Source organism: Clarias gariepinus, chromosome 22, assembly GCF_024256425.1.
Source record: "Clarias gariepinus isolate MV-2021 ecotype Netherlands chromosome 22, CGAR_prim_01v2, whole genome shotgun sequence".
Lineage (NCBI taxonomy): Eukaryota > Metazoa > Chordata > Actinopteri > Siluriformes > Clariidae > Clarias > Clarias gariepinus.
Genome location: NC_071121.1, coordinates 14,768,254 through 14,788,419, shown reverse-complemented (window position 1 = coordinate 14,788,419; position 20,166 = coordinate 14,768,254). Strand labels below are relative to the sequence as shown.

At 35.5% G+C, this 20,166-nt stretch overlaps 1 protein-coding gene across 2 annotated transcripts; it reads left to right on the top strand.

Moving 5' to 3' along the window:
* The first annotated feature begins 435 nt into the window (after nt 1–435).
* On the top strand, nt 436–19,951 carry myt1b (myelin transcription factor 1b). Of its 2 annotated transcripts, none has more exons than XM_053482515.1 (16): nt 436–758; nt 1,727–1,861; nt 2,943–3,033; nt 3,146–3,265; nt 8,475–8,692; nt 8,786–8,976; nt 9,951–10,202; nt 10,620–10,774; nt 12,246–12,308; nt 13,467–13,529; nt 13,793–13,876; nt 14,354–14,575; nt 14,773–14,864; nt 14,945–15,048; nt 18,602–18,745; nt 19,082–19,951. In XM_053482515.1, exons 1-16 carry the CDS (start codon nt 449–451, stop codon nt 19,223–19,225), a joined length of 2,388 nt encoding a protein of 795 aa, XP_053338490.1. In that variant the 5' UTR covers nt 436–448; the 3' UTR covers nt 19,226–19,951. The 2 variants fall into 2 exon arrangements, with proteins under 2 accessions (XP_053338490.1, XP_053338491.1); XM_053482516.1 differs by lacking the exon at nt 13,793–13,876 and adding an exon at nt 13,135–13,203.
* The last annotated feature ends 215 nt before the right edge of the window (nt 19,952–20,166 follow it).

The window sequence follows — 20,166 nt, the reverse complement described above, 5'->3', positions numbered from 1 at the left end:
CCTCAGTAGCCACAATAACCTTACCACATCTCCACAACAACATGCAGACATGGAGGCAAAGGTGTATACTTTAACCAGAACAGAAGATGAGGAAAACAGTGAGGCTAAGAGAGATGGAAAGAAACATAAAAGCAAAACAACAGCTCAAACATCCACAATGGTTGGAATGAATGAGAAAACAGAGGAAGTGATGGAAAAGGAGGAAGAATTTGGGAGACAGGAAGATTCAGACCACCAATATTTCACAGAGGTCAGTAAACAGATTTCAGATGACAACAAGAAGCCAAAGGTGGACAAAACTTGCAAAGAGGAATACAAGAAAGATGAAGACACGAAAGACCAAAATTTGGAAGAGTATGACCTCTCTGACCCTTCTGTCATTGTTGAAACTCAGGGCTCCCAAAAGGAGGACTGCATTACCTACAAACCCCTATCGCCACAGAGTTGCATGTCCAACCAGGCCTCGGCGGCTCCTATGATCATTAATTTGCAGTCTGAGGAAACACAGAACCATGATGAAGTTGGGGATGATGACGAGGAGGAGGAGGAGGAACGGTCAACAATGGCCGACGAGTCAGAGATGTATGACATGATGCAGGGGAACCTGAGGCTTTTAGAGCAGGCCATTGCTCTTAAAGCCCAGCAGGTAAAAGGTAACAGAGAGTTCAGTCCGATCTCCGAACATCCGCACTACTTCCCTCTAGAGGATCGACCGAACAAACACTTGGAGCTGCTGCGCAAGAGTTTCTACTCTAAAGGTATACACGTGTATATGTATGTATGTGTGTGTGTGTGTGTGTGTGTGTGTTAAGGCGGTTCCCTATCCAGATTTCAGCTAGGCCCACTTTCAAATCAAATCCAAATACAGATTACATTATATGTACAAGATTAAGCCTGGATAATTAGGTGGAAAAGTAGACATACACTTAAATAAGCCTATAGACTTTTATTCTATAAATACTATAAATCATTTCCTTCCATAGAAACACTGAAGCTGTAGTGTGCGATTACTGGAGAAGGCACTTAAAACAGTGGAGAGTAGGAGAGGGGGAGAGTGCTTGTAATTAGATTGGTTTTGCATTTGTTTGTTCATTTATTGTTTTCTTTGTGGTTGTTGCTTGGCTCTCTGCCCAGTCCTCATATCACTCCAGTCACTGAGCACACATAGTCAGGTCCTGCACATCCTCATTTAACTGCCTTACTTATACTCTGTCCAGTTTTAATTAGAAGTTGTATGTCTTGGTAGCATTTCAACATTCAATTAAGGAACCATTGGGGCATGAGTAAATCCCTCTCTCCCCTCCTGTTTTACTCTCGTTTATTCAGTCTTGTCTTTCTTGTATCTGTGCCTTCATTTGCACACCTTGCACTGAAGAACCTTCGCAGTGAAAAAGTGATACCCGTAATAATGCCCACCTTTCAGACCATCATCCAAAATAATAATAATAATAATAATAATAATAATAATTATTATTATTTTTATTATTATTATTATTATTATTATTATTATTATTATTATTATTATTATTATTATTATTATGATTATTATTATTAGTAGTAGTAGTAGTAGTAGTATTCTTATTATTATTATTATTATTATTATTATTATTATTATTATTGATTTTGTGTGTGTGTGTGTGTGTGTGTGTGTATAGTTTACACATATGCATTTCTTAAAATTGAGATAGTTGTGAGGAGACTGACATGTTTGACCTTTTCTTTACAGAAAGTTCCCGGCCAGAGAAGAGAGAGGTCAAATGCCCCACCCCTGGCTGTGATGGCACAGGTCATGTGACTGGACTGTATCCTCATCATCGCAGTTTATCTGGGTGTCCGCACAAAGACAGGATCCCCCCAGAGAGTGAGCCAGACCACACACACATATATATATATATATATATATATATATATATATATATATATATATATATATAAATAGTATATAGATAGAATAGGGGTTACAACATGCAGGCCTAAATTATAAAAGAGAAGAAAAAGTATTAAATAGTAACTAATGTAGATTTTATCAGCTCGTTAGTCAGTTAATAGTAGTTATAAATGAGGCACCATAAATATCTGATCAGGATATAGGGTGAAGTTTGAGGTTATTATTGTACATAATTTTATATCAGCACTAAACATGATTTTTTATTTATTTTAGCTCAATAAAAAAAAAATTCTTTGCATAAGCTGGGAAGTGTTTCATGTACTGTAAACTTGATCTAAAGAGGGGTAAAGTGAGAAGTGTGGTTGGTTGGTGAAAGCTTTAAAATGTGTGCTGTTTCGCTAGTGAGAAGCAGATTTGTGCATTTGTCATTCGCAGATCTTAAATTTTCATTCATTTGTACATACATTTGATCAATAAGGGCTAATGTTTTTTAAAGAACACACCTGAGGAGTAGCTTATTGCATTATACACCAATCAGTCGTAAAAATTAAATCTATCCACCTAACATTGTGTAGGCCCCCTTGTGCCCTTAGAATAGCTCTGACCCGTCAAGGTATGGATGTCACAAGAGCTTTGAAGATGTGCTATGTCAGATGGCACAAAGACATTCTTGGCAGCTCCTTTAAATCCTATAAATTGTAAAGTGTGGCCTCGCTGGATCAACCCTACTTATCCAATGCGTTGCACGGATGCATGATTGCATGATCTCCATGGTCTAGTTCTGATACTCTGAGTTCTGAGTCCCATTGTTTCTTCTACAATAGCTTTTCTGTGGCATTGGGCTAGACTTGTTTTTTTTTAATATGTGCTTTTTATTTTAAAAGAAAACGGTAAGATTATTACTATAATTTTAATTGAACCATCATTAATAATTGCTATTAATTTCTATGGTTATTTTATTTGCGATGTTTTTTTGTGATTATTTGTACTTTACAGTTTTTTAACAGTATATTTATATTTTGTTTGGTTCTCTGTGTATTCTGTTTATGTGCAGTCCTAGCCATGCATGAGAATGTTCTGAAGTGCCCTACACCTGGCTGTACAGGACAAGGCCATGTCAATAGTAACCGCAACACACACCGAAGGTACAGCATCTTTCATTAGTCACGCTACCACACTCCCCATTAGTCATGCAGCTACCTACATATGTTCACATCACTTTTACAATGCTATTACTGACACTTAATGTGTTATTAGTTTATCTGGATGTCCAATTGCTGCTGCTGAGAAGCTGTCCAAGTGCCATGACAAGCAGCAGCTGTTGCAGCCAGTGACAGAGCAGCCCAAAGGCAGCCCAAACACAGAGAGAGTGCTCAGGTCAGACCATGGCTTAAGCTACATTTTTTTGCACTTTTGTTTATTCTTATTACTGTTCATTACTCAGACATACAGGATTTTTAGGTTTAGTACTATTGTTTATATTTATACATCTTCTACATACACACATACATACATACATATATAGACTGAAAAGAATGGTGCTAAACCAAAAAATACAGTTTTTTTTATCATATCTTGTTTTATTAAAATATCATTACAATAATATATTTTAAACATACAATAATATATATTGAAAATAGTATAATATAAATTATATTAATATACTAAACTTAATATTAAAATATTTAATATTTGATATATATATATATATATATATATATATATATATATATGTGTGTGTGTGTGTGTGTGTGTGTGTGTGTGTGTGTACTATGTGGTTACTTACAAGAATGTTTATTAATTACAGCACTTTACCTATGAGTAGAGTGCTTGATTGTGAATAGTATATATTTCGAAGCCTTTAAATGTTGCAAAACTTTTAACATTGGCCAGCTAAAGTACAATATTGGTTTACTTGCATTTTTTCTAAAATTAAGTCATGGTTTTGTTTAGAGGGAGGTCACAGTTTTTTGAGCTCATTGAAGGACCAAGTCTCTTTCTCTTGATTGTTGAATTCCTTATTCAACCTTATTCCTCTCCTTGTAATTGAACTTGTCTATCCCACCTAGTTCACATGACAACCATGCCAACAATTGTGTGGCATATAAGCTAATTAATGGATACACATGGATTATGAGTTAAACAATTATTTTCCTTTTTGGAGAATGTCAGTTGTTAGAAAATTCCTGTCCTAATAGACAGATGCTTTTCTTATCAGTATAGTTATTATTTGAATGAGCATCCGTGTGGTGCAGGAGCCCATTAGGGGGAGACAAAAAGATCACAAAAGAGATGTCCATATGTCACCTTGCTATAATAAGAAGGTACTAACTAAAAGTCATTGATATTTTGGATAACAACTATCATCCTCTGCATGTTGTCTTGAATGAATACAAATAGACATGTGATAACAGCCTGTGACGAACATAGGAATGCCATGAAAGTTCCATGACATAGGAATCGTCTTTGCTCATCAACACCATATATAATTTTTTTTTTATTAAAGCACAAGTAATTAGCTTATTTTAAATATTTTGCTCAATTATGTCTGTTAAAAAATGAAAATATTCATGACGTTTTTGTTCACTATACATGTTTAAACAATTTTGCATTCTGTAAGCTATGAGAATCTCTCTGCGTGCAGAGCATTTTGTCCACAAATAAAAAGCTCTGAAGCTATGATAAAATATTTTTGCAATATTTCCGTTATGTAATAACAGTTTTTATTACTATTTGTTTGATCAATAATATTATTAATATTTTATTAATAATGAACCTACAATAAAACGTAAGGCTGCCATGTTGCTATTATACCAACAAATTACAGAATTATATACACTATAAGTATGACCATAATAGCACAATACCAAATTATTTATTTGTCAAGACACACACACACACACACACACACACCTAAAAGTTAATTAAGAATCAGGACTCACTAAACTTAAGGAAGACTGCTTTAAAGCTCATGAATTTCATGCTCTACAAAATGTGCCCATGGGTGATAAGACACTGTTTAACCCTACTTACTTTTCCTCTGTTTCTTGTCGATTTTGAATTTGTGCATAAGAAAATCTGAAAAGAAGTGCCAGGACTATAATAATAATAATAATAATAATAATAATAATAATAATAATAATTGCCTAAAAAGAAACAATATGTACTTCAGGTAATGTAAGTGTCATTTTTACTAGCCTTTTGAATAAAAAAAAAAAAATCATACACTGAAAAAAAAAGTCACCACCTCGATTTTACCTTTGCAAATAATTAGAGCCTTCCATTAGATAATTACATTAGTGATTTATATGGTTTAGCTGGCAACAAGTTATTTAACCGTAACTGATGCAATGAGTAGTTTCTTAATTCTTAAAAAAAAATCATATCAGAAGACTTAATTCTGTAGTTGTGTCAAAGATGTTGCTCTGTTTTACAATTATTGGCCTGCATCATGAAGAGAGATTAAAACTGCTAAATTGGGTAAACGACTGTCTAACGCATTATTAAAACCTGTATGAATAGTGTTGAACCATCAACTTTGAGAAAGAAATGTGGTGGGAATTTTACATTTTTATGATCTTGATTAGAAATGACTTTATTGTTAAAATCAAATTAATTAAAAATTTATAAAATCATAAAAAACAACAGTAGAACTAAACAGCTATGTTGAATAAAAGAATCAACTGTGCAGCACTGGAAGGAGATCATGTAGTCTGATGTATTCAGATTTATTCTGTTCCACAGTGATGGTCAGTTCAGTTGGTCAGGTCTAGGGTCAGCAACAAAAATTAGCGCAGCTGATTATCTAAATGATTACCTCAGTGGATTGTTTTCTTTTAAAATGGTACAGGAATATTCCAAGATGACAATTACAGGATAAATTGTTCTCCAATTGTAAAAGAATGAGTCACACACAAGAATTGGACCCACAGAATCCAGACCTTAACTCCACAGAGAATGTTTGAAAAACACTTTTTGCAGAGGTCAGCCTCTCCCCTCATTAATAGAAGATCTTCAAAATAATTAAATTAATGGAAATACATTTTTTGACATTGTATAAGCATATCAAAATTATGCCACAGTGAACACATGCTGTAATCAAAGCAAAAGGCAGTTCAACTCCTTTTTGGCTGATGCCGTCACATAAAAGCATGGGCAAACCTATTAAAATCATAAAGCAGAAAAATATCTTTTGTTACTGTACATATTATATAGTCTGCTACTTTCTTAGTTATAACTTTGACTTACAGTTACATTTTCATTCACCAGTTTCATCAGAACTGTGAAATTTGGAGAAAAAAAATTGATTATATGACAATACCTCAGAACCTTGGCATACAAATTTAATTCATTCTGGTATTACAATATGAATTTTCCCATAAGAAATAATGTAATTGCAGCCACCCAAAAATATTACCAATTTTACTAATTTCTATCATATTTTTGCATATAAAAATAACTAAACATTTCAATGTAAATGTAAATGAAGTAAAATAGATTTATATTTAATTTACTATTCGCCTTTCCAAAAGCTGTTTTTACAGATGATTTGTTTCTTAATTTCTACTGAAGACACTCAATTCTCTTATTCTTTATAAAGTAATAGCTCTGTGTAATCTCCCAATTTATTCCAATTTATTAATTGCATAACCAATTCTGGTTCTTTTGATTCATTTAGTCTAAGTACTGTAGTTAGGGCCCAAGCACTGTGTATGAGGACGCTCTTTGTTTTTCTAAGGATTTCTTTTTCACCATCCGGGCTTTTTTTGGGGGGATTTTGCTGGATAACTCACACACTTGCACATATGCACACCAACCGGGATGCATTTAGAGCTCATTGAGCTGAACAACTTTCACATTTCATGTCATGGTCTCAACTCAACAGGATATCAGTTATTTTGGGTCATTTGCAAAATGCACCCAAAGGAATTTGATACACTCGTCTTAGGGAATTTATGCGATCGCCACCGAAACCAGGCCTTTGTGATCTAAAGACATTGATAAGAAAAACGGGACAGCGGAGACGATGCCTTAAACTTAAGCTGAAAAAAGTGGTTAATACCTTTCTGTGTGGAATTATATTGAGTGGCATTACATTGAGTGACATCACATCTCTCTCTCACACACACTAACACTTACATGTCACACACACAAACACAGACACACACACACACACACACTAACGCACTCAACAAATAGTTAGGGTGTGAAGGGAGGCGATGGTGCAAGGTGCTTGGGCCCGCTCATCGTTGCTTGCAACTATTTTTGTTGCAAACAAAATGTTTGTTTTGTCTACCTTGATTAAAGTCTGGTCAATTTGCAATTGCATCCTCCTGTTCAACTGTGACAGAATTCTTTGCCAGTGCTAGACATCGCCTGGTATCAGGTGCTCGCCACCCAAAGATGTATTATCAGTGAGCAACATCACAAGCTCACACAGTGAAACACACAGATGGAGCAGATCCAAGCCACAGCACAGCCCTCATTACTACTCCATTTGGCAACATCCTTCATCATATGCCCTGATAATTATACCCATACGTTAGGTACTGTAAATGCGAGGGCTGCTTACTGCAGTGTTTTCTCTATTTTCCCCAGCCAAGAGGAAGTCACTGAGTAAACTAAGATAGCACTTAGTTTATCACTTAGTTTAGTGCTAAAAGAGCACTTAGATTGGCATGTATTTGACCTCTCTCCTCATCGTAAGTAGAGAAGGGCTGGAGTAGCTCGCTGGGTAAAGCACTGGATTGCAAGGTCTCAGGGTCAACCCCACCACCATCAAGTTGCCTCTGTTGGGCCCTTAAGCAAAGCAGAATTTACTTTGTGTTTACTGGTATAGGTTAGCCATAGAAATAAGCTAAAATAAACCAGTATGTATGACAGCACATTGTTATGGGATCAACACCAATATCTATATATACAGAGCTGGCGTGCTGGGATAAACAAACCTCCCTTAAGCTCCTAGTTAATATTCCATTCATCTCAAAGCTTCTGTAGAATAGCTTCAAGATGAATGGTTATATCAACTAGGTAAGGGCAAGTTATTCATTTCAGTGTACTCCCATCAAACAGTATTTCTGTTATCACATGATTATCATATGATTTCCCCTGGTTAAATAAAGGAAAAATAAAAAAATAAATAAATAAAAATAAATAAAATCACAGTCACAACCAAATTCCCCATTTTCCTGGGTTATCTTAGATGCAAAGTTTTGACCCTGAAATATCATCAGAGTGAAAAATCACATACTGTATTATATGTTGTCATGCCAATTATTTGTGTTTCCCCACTGAGTCCCTAATGGCTGGATTCCAGTGGCTTTTCTTCCAGAATTTAAGTAGCTCTGTGAATCTCTAATAAAGCCAAAGCAAGCATTCTTCTTACCCATTGACCTGTATGACTGTGCTATAGAACTTCTAGCTGGTGGCCCATCTATGGTACCATCTATAACCATAACGTAACCACAGAGTAGGCAAAGCTGTTAACAAATCATGAAAAAACTTTATTATTATACCTTATAATCTATCTTATTTTATTCCCTGCATTGATCATACCTGCTCTGTTTCTCTTTCTACATGTCTTTAGACCTATGTGTTTTGTGAAGCAGCTAGAGATGCCACCATGTGGCGGTTATAGGACAGCCAGCATGGTTCCCAACACACCCCGTGCTAACCTGGCTAAAGAGCTGGAGAAGTATTCCAAGATCTCTTTTGATTATGCAAGCTTTGACGTGCAAGTGTTTGGCAAACGTGTTCTTGCCCCACAAATACACACCAGTGAAAGCCCGTCAAAGGTTTTCAAATGTAAGTAAAAGCAAGTCACAAATCTTGGGAAATATTGCAAAAATATAGACACTGAAATAATAAAATTAATTATTTTGTCCTCTTTATTTTAAGCCAAAACTCCATTATCCAGAACTTCTCCCCCTAGTCCCAGCATGCAAAGCACCTATGAAAAGAACTTACGCAGAGCCCATGATTACTCCCATGATGCTGAGGCTGCACACATGGCTGCCACAGCCATATTAAATCTGTCTACACGATGCTGGGAAAGGCCAGAGAACCTCAGCACCAAACACCAGGATAAGGTACAGGTCACTTATATTGATAAAAAAAATTTTAAGTAATATAAATGTCTGTAATATTCTGCCAAAAAAAAAAAAAAAAACACTCTGAAATTGAAACCTCCAGACCCGAATTACTATGTTCTTAAGCTTTTCACACAATTTTACTTCTATGGGAAAATGCAAGGTGTGAATGTGGTACCTTGTCTAGCTGTGAAAAAATGGATCCTCCGGATAAGGCAGTTTATAAACATATCATGAACTGAAGTGATACGCTTCCTGAGGGCAACTGCTGTTGAGGCCTAGTTGCATCACCTCTCCTCCTCTTATTTTATTCATTCATCTATTGCTGCTTATTACAGATGCTTTGCTTTTATTGCATGTTTTTCATGGATAGCCTAGAAACAGGTGTGCTTGGCTCCTCTGTTTATCATTCTGACATATCTAATGAAATGATGAAGGCAGTTAAATGATTGTGTATAGTTTAATGTCCAAATACTTTTATGTTTATCCATTTCCATCAGCTCATCTCTCTCTCTCTCTCTCTCTTTGTCTATCTCCCAAACATGAGGAGTTTATACAGTTTGCCCTCTGATGTTGTAATGTAATGTATATATCTTTAAAATATTTTACCACCTAAATAGAGTGAATTCTTTATCATCATACTTGCATGTTTTTAGTGAAGAAAGGATAAAAGGGAAGATAAATAGACTGAGAAACCCACTAGGTTGCCTCTAATCCAAACAGTACGCTTTAGTATCAGCTGCTTCTGGTGCTCTTTAACATTGTGTCACCTTCAACACTTAGCATTTAGCTCAAAATATACAGCATGGGACTATTTATGTTTTGTCACAAATAATCAAGGACTACTTTAAAATGAACAGAGTACTAATTAGGAACAGTCCTCTATGAGGTGTGATATTATTAAGTTTATTTAACTACACTATGCAGTATCAAGGGACACTTTATCATAAGGTTGTTTTTTAATCTAATTTTAGAATATGGAGATCGAGGTGGATGAGAATGGCACACTAGACTTAAGTATGAAGAAGCCTATAAAGAAAGAAGGAGGCCCTTTGAGCTCAAGCCCGGCCATGCGCTCGCCTGCGCTCTCTTCATCATCATCATCATCCGGGCACCATGGCAACACTGCCATCTCACACCACTTACAAGCCTACAAACAGGATGAGTGGGAGGGGCCACTGGATTACACAAAGCCTAGTCGGCAAAGAGAGGAGGAGATAGAGGAGGTAAGACTTCAAGCCTTTCAACACAATCAAGTTAAATCAGATAGGACTAGCTTCCCCAAGTCACCAGACAGTTAAGCTTAGCTGTGATAAAAGCTGGATATAATCTTTCTTTCTCTTTGCTATACACAGCAATACGATGTTAAAACATAGCACATACAATATTTTTACTTGAACATAATTTCTATAAAAGAAAATGGATGTCTTAAGGAAATTTTAATTAAATAACATAAAGTACTTCTTTGATTTAGGTGGATATTTGTCTGGTCAGAAGTGTGAAAGTGTGGACTCCACTTAACCACTTTAACTGTAATGTTATATACTTATATACTTTATACAGTATATAGTATGTATTTTTTTACATTTGCGCGTATGTGTGTGTGTGTGTGTGTGTGTGTGTGTGTGTGTGTGTGTCTAAAGATGGATTATACAGCCCAGTCTTTTGTCTCCTCTGATGATGAGGACTGTGATATGGCACACGAGTGTCCAGAGGACAGGAAATATCCTGGAGAAGTCACAACCCCCAGCTTCAAAGTCAAGTTCCAACCCAGGGAGTGCAAAAAAGAGCTCCTTATGTAAGTGTCTTCAGCCACTGATTCATATAAAGTATAACCTTTTATTTTAAGTATAAGTTAAGTATATGGAAGGGCATGTGTCTTAATTGTTAGATTTTTTATGGTTTTTGTCTACTAAACATTGTCTACATTTCTGTATAAGATAGAATGCAACATTTCACAGGGTTAACAGGGTCACTTCTTGAAATTCCAAAAGAAGAAACAAAACAACATCATAACAATATTTGTAATATGTAATCAAGGAAAATTATACCGTCCAACAACTTTAACAAATATTCGGGAGTTGCTGTCATGAATGACTTACAAACACTATATACTGAACATAAAAACTCAACCAAATAACCAGGTAACTCAAATGGAATCATTAACATGAGCTTCCCTAAGTCCGATATAATTTGGAAAAACACACATGTACTGTATAAGTTAATTCAGTGCCTTACGGTCATTTACATACACAATGTCTCAGAGCTGACAGGCTTTGCTAGGAATGTAACTAGCAGTCTAGGTCTGTTTTAATTATGCTTTATTAATAATAATTATGTGCCTATAAACAATGGCTATGTCTATTGATTAGGTCAATCAACAATGAATATCACATTATCTCTGTATTTTAATTAATAATTAAAAAATGAAATCAATTATGTTCAGGGGTTTAGTCAGTGCCATTACATGTCTCCAATCTGGAACAGGAGCATTAAGTTTAACTATATATAGGAATAATGCTTTAGTAGATCCATTTCCATATATTTAATGTTTGATTGTGTCTCCCCCCCCTACCATCTCTATATACAGTATAATAATTCAGTTTGCCAGAGATGTTCATAACATCACAGTTAATCGAGGAGATTACTTTTCGTAGACTGTTTGCTAAAAGCCTATTTCCAAGAACCACATAGGTTCTAGTGAAATCTCACCAGTGCGGTGATGGAACCTCTTCCTGTGTGTGCATATGGAAAATTAGCTAAACATCTAACCAGCAATAATAATGAGCAAGTTTTGCAGTATAAATTGGTTAAAAACACGATTGTTTACACATAATTAAAAATTAATTAAAACAAAAAATCTGACCTTTATTTGGTTTGGGATTCAAACCCCCATATGAAAAATATTGTAGATTGATATTTATAGCTCAGTGCTTCCTTTGTTAAGCTAGCTAGCCTACAGCTTAGGCTGATAGCAACCCATGGGTGTCAACTCCCAACAGTTAATATATAAAAATTAACATTCCGTTTTAATGCTGAAATGATTCCCTGGGATTTTCTGTGTGTACTTCATAACTCCTTTGCCCCAATGTCTTATTTTACGTATTCCTATTTTATTTCATTTACATAGTCTTTTAATTAAGCAAAGTTTAAAAGGTACCCTTTTACTGTATATTAAATCATTTAATTTTATTGAGTAAATTTTATTGGGCACATTAATTGTTTTTTTTTTACAGTGCAGTCATGCTCTTTGGTTCTACTTTGTGTAGGTGTCCCACTCCTGGATGTGATGGCAGTGGCCACATCACTGGCAACTATGCATCACACCGCAGGTAGGATGCTGGGAGGAACCCCCATTTCCCATTTTGTTACTTTCTACCTTATCTATAGCTTCGCTTGAACCTCTCGGTCCTGAACAAACCCATATTTCCTGTAATATAATTAAATTTTTTAACTTTATAGCACACACATATTGCAGGGATTGATTGGTGGTCACACTATCTGATATTATCCAAATGAGAATGGGTTACCTTTTGCGTCTGGTTCCTCTCAAGGGTCCTTACTCTTCCCCCTTGCTCATCAGTGAATAATTATATAATTGAATACAATTCAAATGTGTGAAACCTCACCAGTGCAGTGATAGAACCTCTTCTTGTGTTTGCATATGGAAAACTAGCTAAATATACACAGTTAGGTGCTTTGTAGTGTACTTGGGTTAAGACTTAAATTTAATTCAATATAAGAAGTAAAATGTGTGAGGGCAATTTTGATATATTACAATTATATAATATATTATAAGAGTGTTATTTGGTGTAGTATCAAATTGTAAAATCAATAAGATTTTACAATTTGATACTACACAGAATAACACTCTTGCCATAACATTCTGTGATTTCTGATGTATTTGTAATCATTTGACCATGCTGGCTCATGCTGTCTGCTTTGGCTTAAGTAGCATTTTTTACCTTTACTTTAAAATCATAAAAAATAAAAATACACTTATTTTTCTTTTTTCGTCAGGAAAATTCAGATTTAGCCCTTTCTTGACTCACTTTCCTTTCCTGGTTTCTGTTTCTGATATTAATGTGGGACGTTCTGGGTTCTTTCTCTCCTTCTTGCACTCCTTTACTTTTTTTATTCCTCCTTTCTGTATCTCAGTCTGTCTGGGTGCCCTCTTGCTGATAAGAGTCTTCGCTCCCTCATGGCAGCACATGCAACTGAACTCAAGTATGTGTTATAGCTTTGTTTGTCTTTATTTCTCTGCTATTTCTTTTCAAATTTGCTGGTATATTACTTTCTGATCCTACTTACCACTGCTATTCATATTAAAGGTCACAGCAACATGTTTGCATGCAAATGTGTATTACAAGCATCATCATATGTTAGCAGCCTTTCATATACAAGTTAATGTACTGCCAGTGATTACATTTGTGCCGTTATTATTCAGTGCTTAACATAGTTCCCTCTTGATGATGTTCTTAATGACCTAGGTGCCCAACCCCAGGATGTGATGGTTCTGGCCATATCACTGGTAACTACGCCTCACACAGGAGGTATGGCTAATCCAAGTCCTCTTACACAAACAAACATTTTTTACACTAACATATACATAAACATTAAAGGACAGAGAAGCTCAGTGTGAGACAGTGTAGTTGTAGATAGGACTAATACACTCTTACACACACTAATCAATCACTCTATGGAGATGAGACCCTTCCCTTGCCTGTATTGGTATTTGAATTTGGCCTGGTCAGCATTTGTCTAGTGTTCCTTTTCTGCCTCCTCTTTTAATGGGCTTCACATTTTTTGTTTTCAGTTTGTCTGGCTGTCCTCGTGCCAAAAAAGGTGGAATAAAAAACACACCTACCAAGGAAGACAAAGAAGATTCTGAACTCTTAAAGTTGGTACCCTATAGAAAGATTTTTACTATACTACAGTATTGTATTTTCTCAGTTATGTAACAGTTTTGTAGCTGGACTTTTAATACTTTCAGGGGAACACATATTACCAACGTTAATACCAAACTTCCTAGTAACAAACCTTTAAGTGGCATTCATTTTACTGTAGTGCACTACAGCTTATTGTGTTCTGAAAATGTAACAGAACCTGACTTTTCCACTTCAACATTTTTATTTTTTTCTTTGTATAGAAAGTAGAATGTTTTGTGGCCAAGAGTGTAATGCACTGTACACTCAAACTTATAATAGCAAAAATTATATTATTGTATTATTATTATAAATTGTTTATTATTATATTTAAATATGTGCAGTGATACAAAATTCAGATTTACTTTATAATAAGAAAGATATTTCTGTTTATTTAAATAAATGTCTCAGTGTTTTCCTCCCTCCCTCAATATTCTCCTTCTCTCTCCCAGGTGCCCAGTACCAGGCTGTGACAGTCTGGGTCATATCAGTGGGAAGTATGCCACCCACCGCAGTGCATATGGGTGCCCACTAGCTGCACAGCGCCAGAAGGAAGGCGTGCTGAATGGCACACCTTTTTCTTGGAAGGCCTTCAAGACAGAGGGGCCCACCTGCCCCACACCAGGCTGCGATGGGTCAGGCCATGCAAACGGCAGCTTTCTTACTCATCGCAGGTATAGTCCGACACAGATACCAGAAATGTGGAATATTTTATTTTATGTTTTTTTTTTCATATAATTGTATTTTAGACATTTAAACAACTTTTGTAACTAGATAAAAACAGTTCTGAATGTTTTTATTTTCATGTGAATGATTTATATTCTTAATTTTTTTTTATTATTATTATTATTTGTTGTTCCATGATCTGCAGTCTATCTGGCTGTCCCCGTGCCTCACTGGCTAAAAAGAAAGCCAAGTTTCCTGGGGAGGACTACATAAATACCAAGTTTAAGGCCAGTGATGGTGAGAGCAGAATATGGATTTATTGTCCTCTTTATGTCAGTTATTCTTCACACATTTTAATTAGCTTATTCTGTTTTTAGTGCTGGACAATGATGAAGATATTAAGCAACTCAATAAAGAAATCATTGACCTCAGTGAGTCCAACAATGAAATGGAAGCCGATATGGTCAACCTCCAAACTCAGGTTTGCCATTTATTATAACACCTTGCCAATGCTCTTTTGGACCATGTGTGTGGAATAAGATGCATTTTGTGATTGATTTTCAGCTAGAGTATGTATGATATTTTTGGTTTAAATCAAAGTATTCTTGTGTCATGGAGGAAAATATACAAGCTAAAACATAACCTTCCAGAGCTGCTGTGAGAATCTTGTAAGGGCAGTTTACAGTAAATAAATCAGGACTGTTGAGTTCATTTTGGTACATGTGATAGACCACCACAACTGTGTCCTGCATCATTATTCCAGAAAGAGGTGAAGCAAAAGACCCACTCTTACATTTCTGGGATGATTTAGCACAAAGCTCTAGGCATGTTAACAGAGATATCATTTCCTTCATCTGTCTTTGAGCCTAATTTCTCACAATGATCAAACTCTCCGACAAATAGCTGTAGATGTAGTGCACTAATAGATGGTAAGAGTCTTTTAAGGTTTAGCTAGTATGTTAGAAAATCAAAAGGCATTTTTTTTCAGAAGTCTTTCAGAGCTTGATACGGAAAAAATATTGCAGCCTTCAAAAAAAATAATTGACGATGCTCTAAATTTTAATATGTGATTGCCAACTAAAAATTTGTTGTGGCAGTTAATAGGTTTTAGCAGTTATTAGGTGATTTAAAGATTTTAGAGATGATTTTTGCCTCTTCTTAATGGATTGTAAACACAATATGATGAAGTCCTTATTTACTTTTGATGTGAGTGGTTATAGTTATAGTTTTTTTGGGTGGGCACCAGGTCATTTAAATTATAAAAAAATAATAATAATAATAAAATAAATAAATAAAAAATATATATATCAAATAGCAAAACATGACTTAGTGCTTGGTAGAGAAACCCTTGCTGGAAAGCGCAGTGGAAAGATGTTTCTTGTAGTTGCTTACCAGATTTACACACATCTTGGGATGCATTTTGATCCACTCTTCTTTACAGATTTTCTCTAAATGTTTAAGGTTTCTTGCCTGTTGCTTGGCAACTCGAAGTTTCTATTGGATTAAGGTCTGAAGACTGGCTAGACCACTTCATGACCTTAATGTGCTTATTCTTGAGCCACCCCTATGTTTGGGGTCATTTTCATGCTGGAAGACCCATCCACAATCCATCTTCAGGAGGTTCTAATCCAAAATTTTACAACACATGGCCTCATCCATGGGACCCTTAGTGCAGCAAAGTCAATCTGTACCTTTAGCAGAGAAACAGCCCCAAAGCATAATGTTTCCACCTCCGTGCTTGACTGTAGGGACTGTGGTGTTCTTAGTGTCAAAGTCAGCATTTTTCTTCCTCTGAAAACAGCAAGTCGAGTTGATGACAAAGAGCTGAATTTTGGTCTCATCTGACCACAACAGTTTATCCCAATCTTTCTCGGTTCATTGGCAAACCTCAGAAAGGTCTGTACATGTGTCTTCTTGAGGAGGAGAAGCCTTGCTGCGCTGAAGGATTTTAATCCATGCAGGCGTATTGTGTTACCAATGGTTTGTTTGGTGACTGTGCTCCGAACTGCCTTGAGATCATGGCATAAGCATAAGCATATAGGGCCTTTAATGGTTACTTTGTATTTTTTCCATTTGTAAATAATCGCTCCAGCAGTTGTCTCCTTCTTACCAAGCTTCTAGCTGATGGTCTTGTAGCCCATTCCAGCCTTGTGCAGGTCCAAAATCTTGTTCCTGACTTGCTTTGACAGATCTTTGGTCTTGTCGATGGTGGTGCGGTTTGAATGGAAGATAGAGATTTTGTAGACAGGTGGCTTTTTTACACATTCCACATTGTTGTTAGGAACACCTTATTAAATTAATATGTGTACCACAAGAGCACATAACCAGTCTGTGAGAGGCAGAATTATTGTTGGTTGGTAGGGGATCAAATACTTATTGTCCTCATTGAAATGCAACTTAACTCATAACATTTCTATCATGTGCTTTTTCAGATTTTTGGTTGATATTCTGTCTCAATCCTTTACCATAAACCTATAATAAAAATTATAGACCCTTCATTTCTTTGTAAGTGGGTAAACTTAGAAAACCCACTGTATATATTTTAAAATATGTTTACAAATACAACCCTGTGCAACTACTGAATACATGTTTTATTTTCCATTGTATTTCTCTTTTATTCATATTTAATTTTTATAAATAAGCTTTTACTTTTAAGGTCACTGGCGGTCATATAAGGATTTCAGTGCATATCGTACTATGTATGACTGTGTACTGTATGTGACAAATAAAATTAGAATTTGATTTGATTTGATCTAAAATAAACTACACTGGAAGTGCACAGCGGGTTTGTACTCTAGCTGCTGTAGTCACAGTTTTCTTTAACATCTAGGTATCCACTTTGCTGTGGACTGAATTTTATTTATTTTTAACCAACGTCCCCCAAAAATTTTAAACTGGGTCACAAAAGCAAAGAAATCGCACAAATACACATGATCACATGTTTTTGGTTGGGTGTATGGCCAAAAAAAATAATAAAAAACAATATGCTAATTTATGAGTTCTACATTTTTGCAACTTTATTCACATATTCTGGTCGTGGTAAAATTTACCCTGTAAAAAAGTAATGATATTTTATGACATATCCAAAAACCCAAATACACAGTTTGAAATCTGACGCCTCCCTGTTAGCCGGTATGTACCTGTGCTTCCTGGGTTTTATTAATAGGTAAATCATGACAGTTCTTGTTTAGGCTGTGTATGACTGAGTGATTTGTAATTACCTCTTAACATTTCATGGCTAATGTGTATTCAATTCGTAGGTGATTTACCATTGAATCAAGCAATCATGCACATGAGTCATGGCACTGCAAGAACACAATAAACCAAAAACAACCTAATCTAGCTAAAATATTAAATATTGGTAAAGGAGTTGTTTTGCTATCTGTTCTGGTACATTTTTAAATACAGTCACATTAATGTTTATGATGAAGTTTTTATCCTTCATGTGAGATAGTAACAGCAGCAAATATAATGTTAAATATACAGTATAACATATCTGGTATAAAAAATAATTACACCAAACTTTTTACCACACTAGTAGGACACTAAATAGTAAAGAGGTAATTATTAATTATAATTAATGTTAATTATATTTAATGTATATATAATTATAAGTAATTGTAAGTAATGTATAATATGGTTTGGGATTAGCATGCAGCAAAGGTTACAAATATTCTTCCAGAGAGGCTAAAAGTACAAATTCTATCTGCCTGTTAAATGAAACTCTAACAAGTACTGGTTTATCTCATGTGGAAAATTACAAAAATGCAAGAAAATTACAAACCTCATCAATTACTAATGAAACAAATAACTATATGTGTAAACACTATGATTGGGCATCATTTACCCAACAGAACGGCTGTGTCAGGGCTGCAACTTATACAGTAAGTACCATAACCTCCTTAGTGTAGCTCCAACCAGAGGATGGCTTGGCCTGAGGCCAAGCATGCCTGAGGTGGTACCCCAGCCTGAACCAAAATGGATTTGTGTCACTTGATGCTAATACAATGTTTACCACTTTTTGTTTTACTCAGATCTCATCCATGGAGAGAAACCTAAAAAACATTGAGCAGGAAAATAAGATCATTGAGGAGCAGAATGAAGCACTGTTTATGGAGCTCTCCGGACTCAGTCGAGCTTTAATACGCAGCCTGGCCAATATCCGACTACCCCATTTGGTAAGTTTTTACTCATGCACACACACATACTCACAGAGAGAGAGAGAGAGAGAGAGAGAGAGAGAGAGACTGTTTTGCTGTATTACTCTGTGTAACATCAACTGGCTATAACAATGTTTAATTGATTTTCATTAGTTATTTAACAAACTCAAAGTCAACATTCTGTTTATTCTGTAACACTGCCCCTACCGTTAATATGGCTTATTGTCACAAATTTCCACCCATGTTAATGAATGATAAATGACACGCAAACATACAACTTCTCACACACACACACACACACACACACACACACAAACTGTTTTGCATCATGGGCTCCAATTTCCTCTCTCACAGCAGGAACCAATCACAGAGCAGAATTTCGAAAACTATGTGAGAACCCTGACTGACATGTACACCAATAAAGACTGCTACCAGAATCCGGAAAACAAGGCGCTGTTGGAGACTATCAACCAGGCAGTGAAAGGCATTAAGGTGTGACCTGAGGCATCACCCACTTAGGGCAAAGAAGCAAAAAAAAAGAAAAAAAACATGGAAATTGTACACGCAAAAAGGGGGCATTCATTTTTTTTTTTTTTTTTTATTAATAACAGCCTTCACCACAGGAAGCATTGTGTCACAAGTGAAAAGAGAAATATGTATATATGTCCCAAAATCCACAGACAGTGCTGGAATGAAAGGAGAGGATGAAAAGTCCATGATCCAAATTCTTCGGTTTGGCCAGAGGGGAAAGAAAAGGAAGCTTGTTTTTGCATATTTTACCATACAATAAAGGAATATTTTGCATGTCTTTAGAAGTGAATTGACGATAAAGAAGGGATTGTGTACTTCAGCACTAACAAAAACCAAACCCTTTGGATGAAATTGTCTTTGTCTTGTGTAAAGGGGACTACCGGTCCTTTATCACAGCAGATAATGAATGAATCACAACAACTTCAGGTCACTGAGGTCCATTGTACCAGTTAAGCTCCCATGGAATTGCAACACTGGATCTAAGATCACATGCATGTTTTACTCATAAAACATGTTTTACTTTGAGCTGTATGTTGTCTATGTCAGATACCAACAGATTAACACTGCAGTGTAACCATCAAACCATATGCCTAAAGTTTCAGCTGTTCTAAAACATATATTTTATTATTAGTTCTAGAGAAACATTTAGGTTTTAAAACTTTCAATAACTAGATGACAGAAGCACTAGTTCATTCTCATTCATTTGCATTATTTATTCTCTTATAAACCAATGTATTGTTACTCAGATAAATCCAGTTATATATATGTTATATTTAACAATGAATTGCACTTCTTTTCAATTAACAATTTATAGGTTTCATTGTCATTTTTTATAAATTATTAAGACATTCATTTGTTTTGTCATCTTAATATATGTAACATTCATTTATTTATGTATTTATATATTT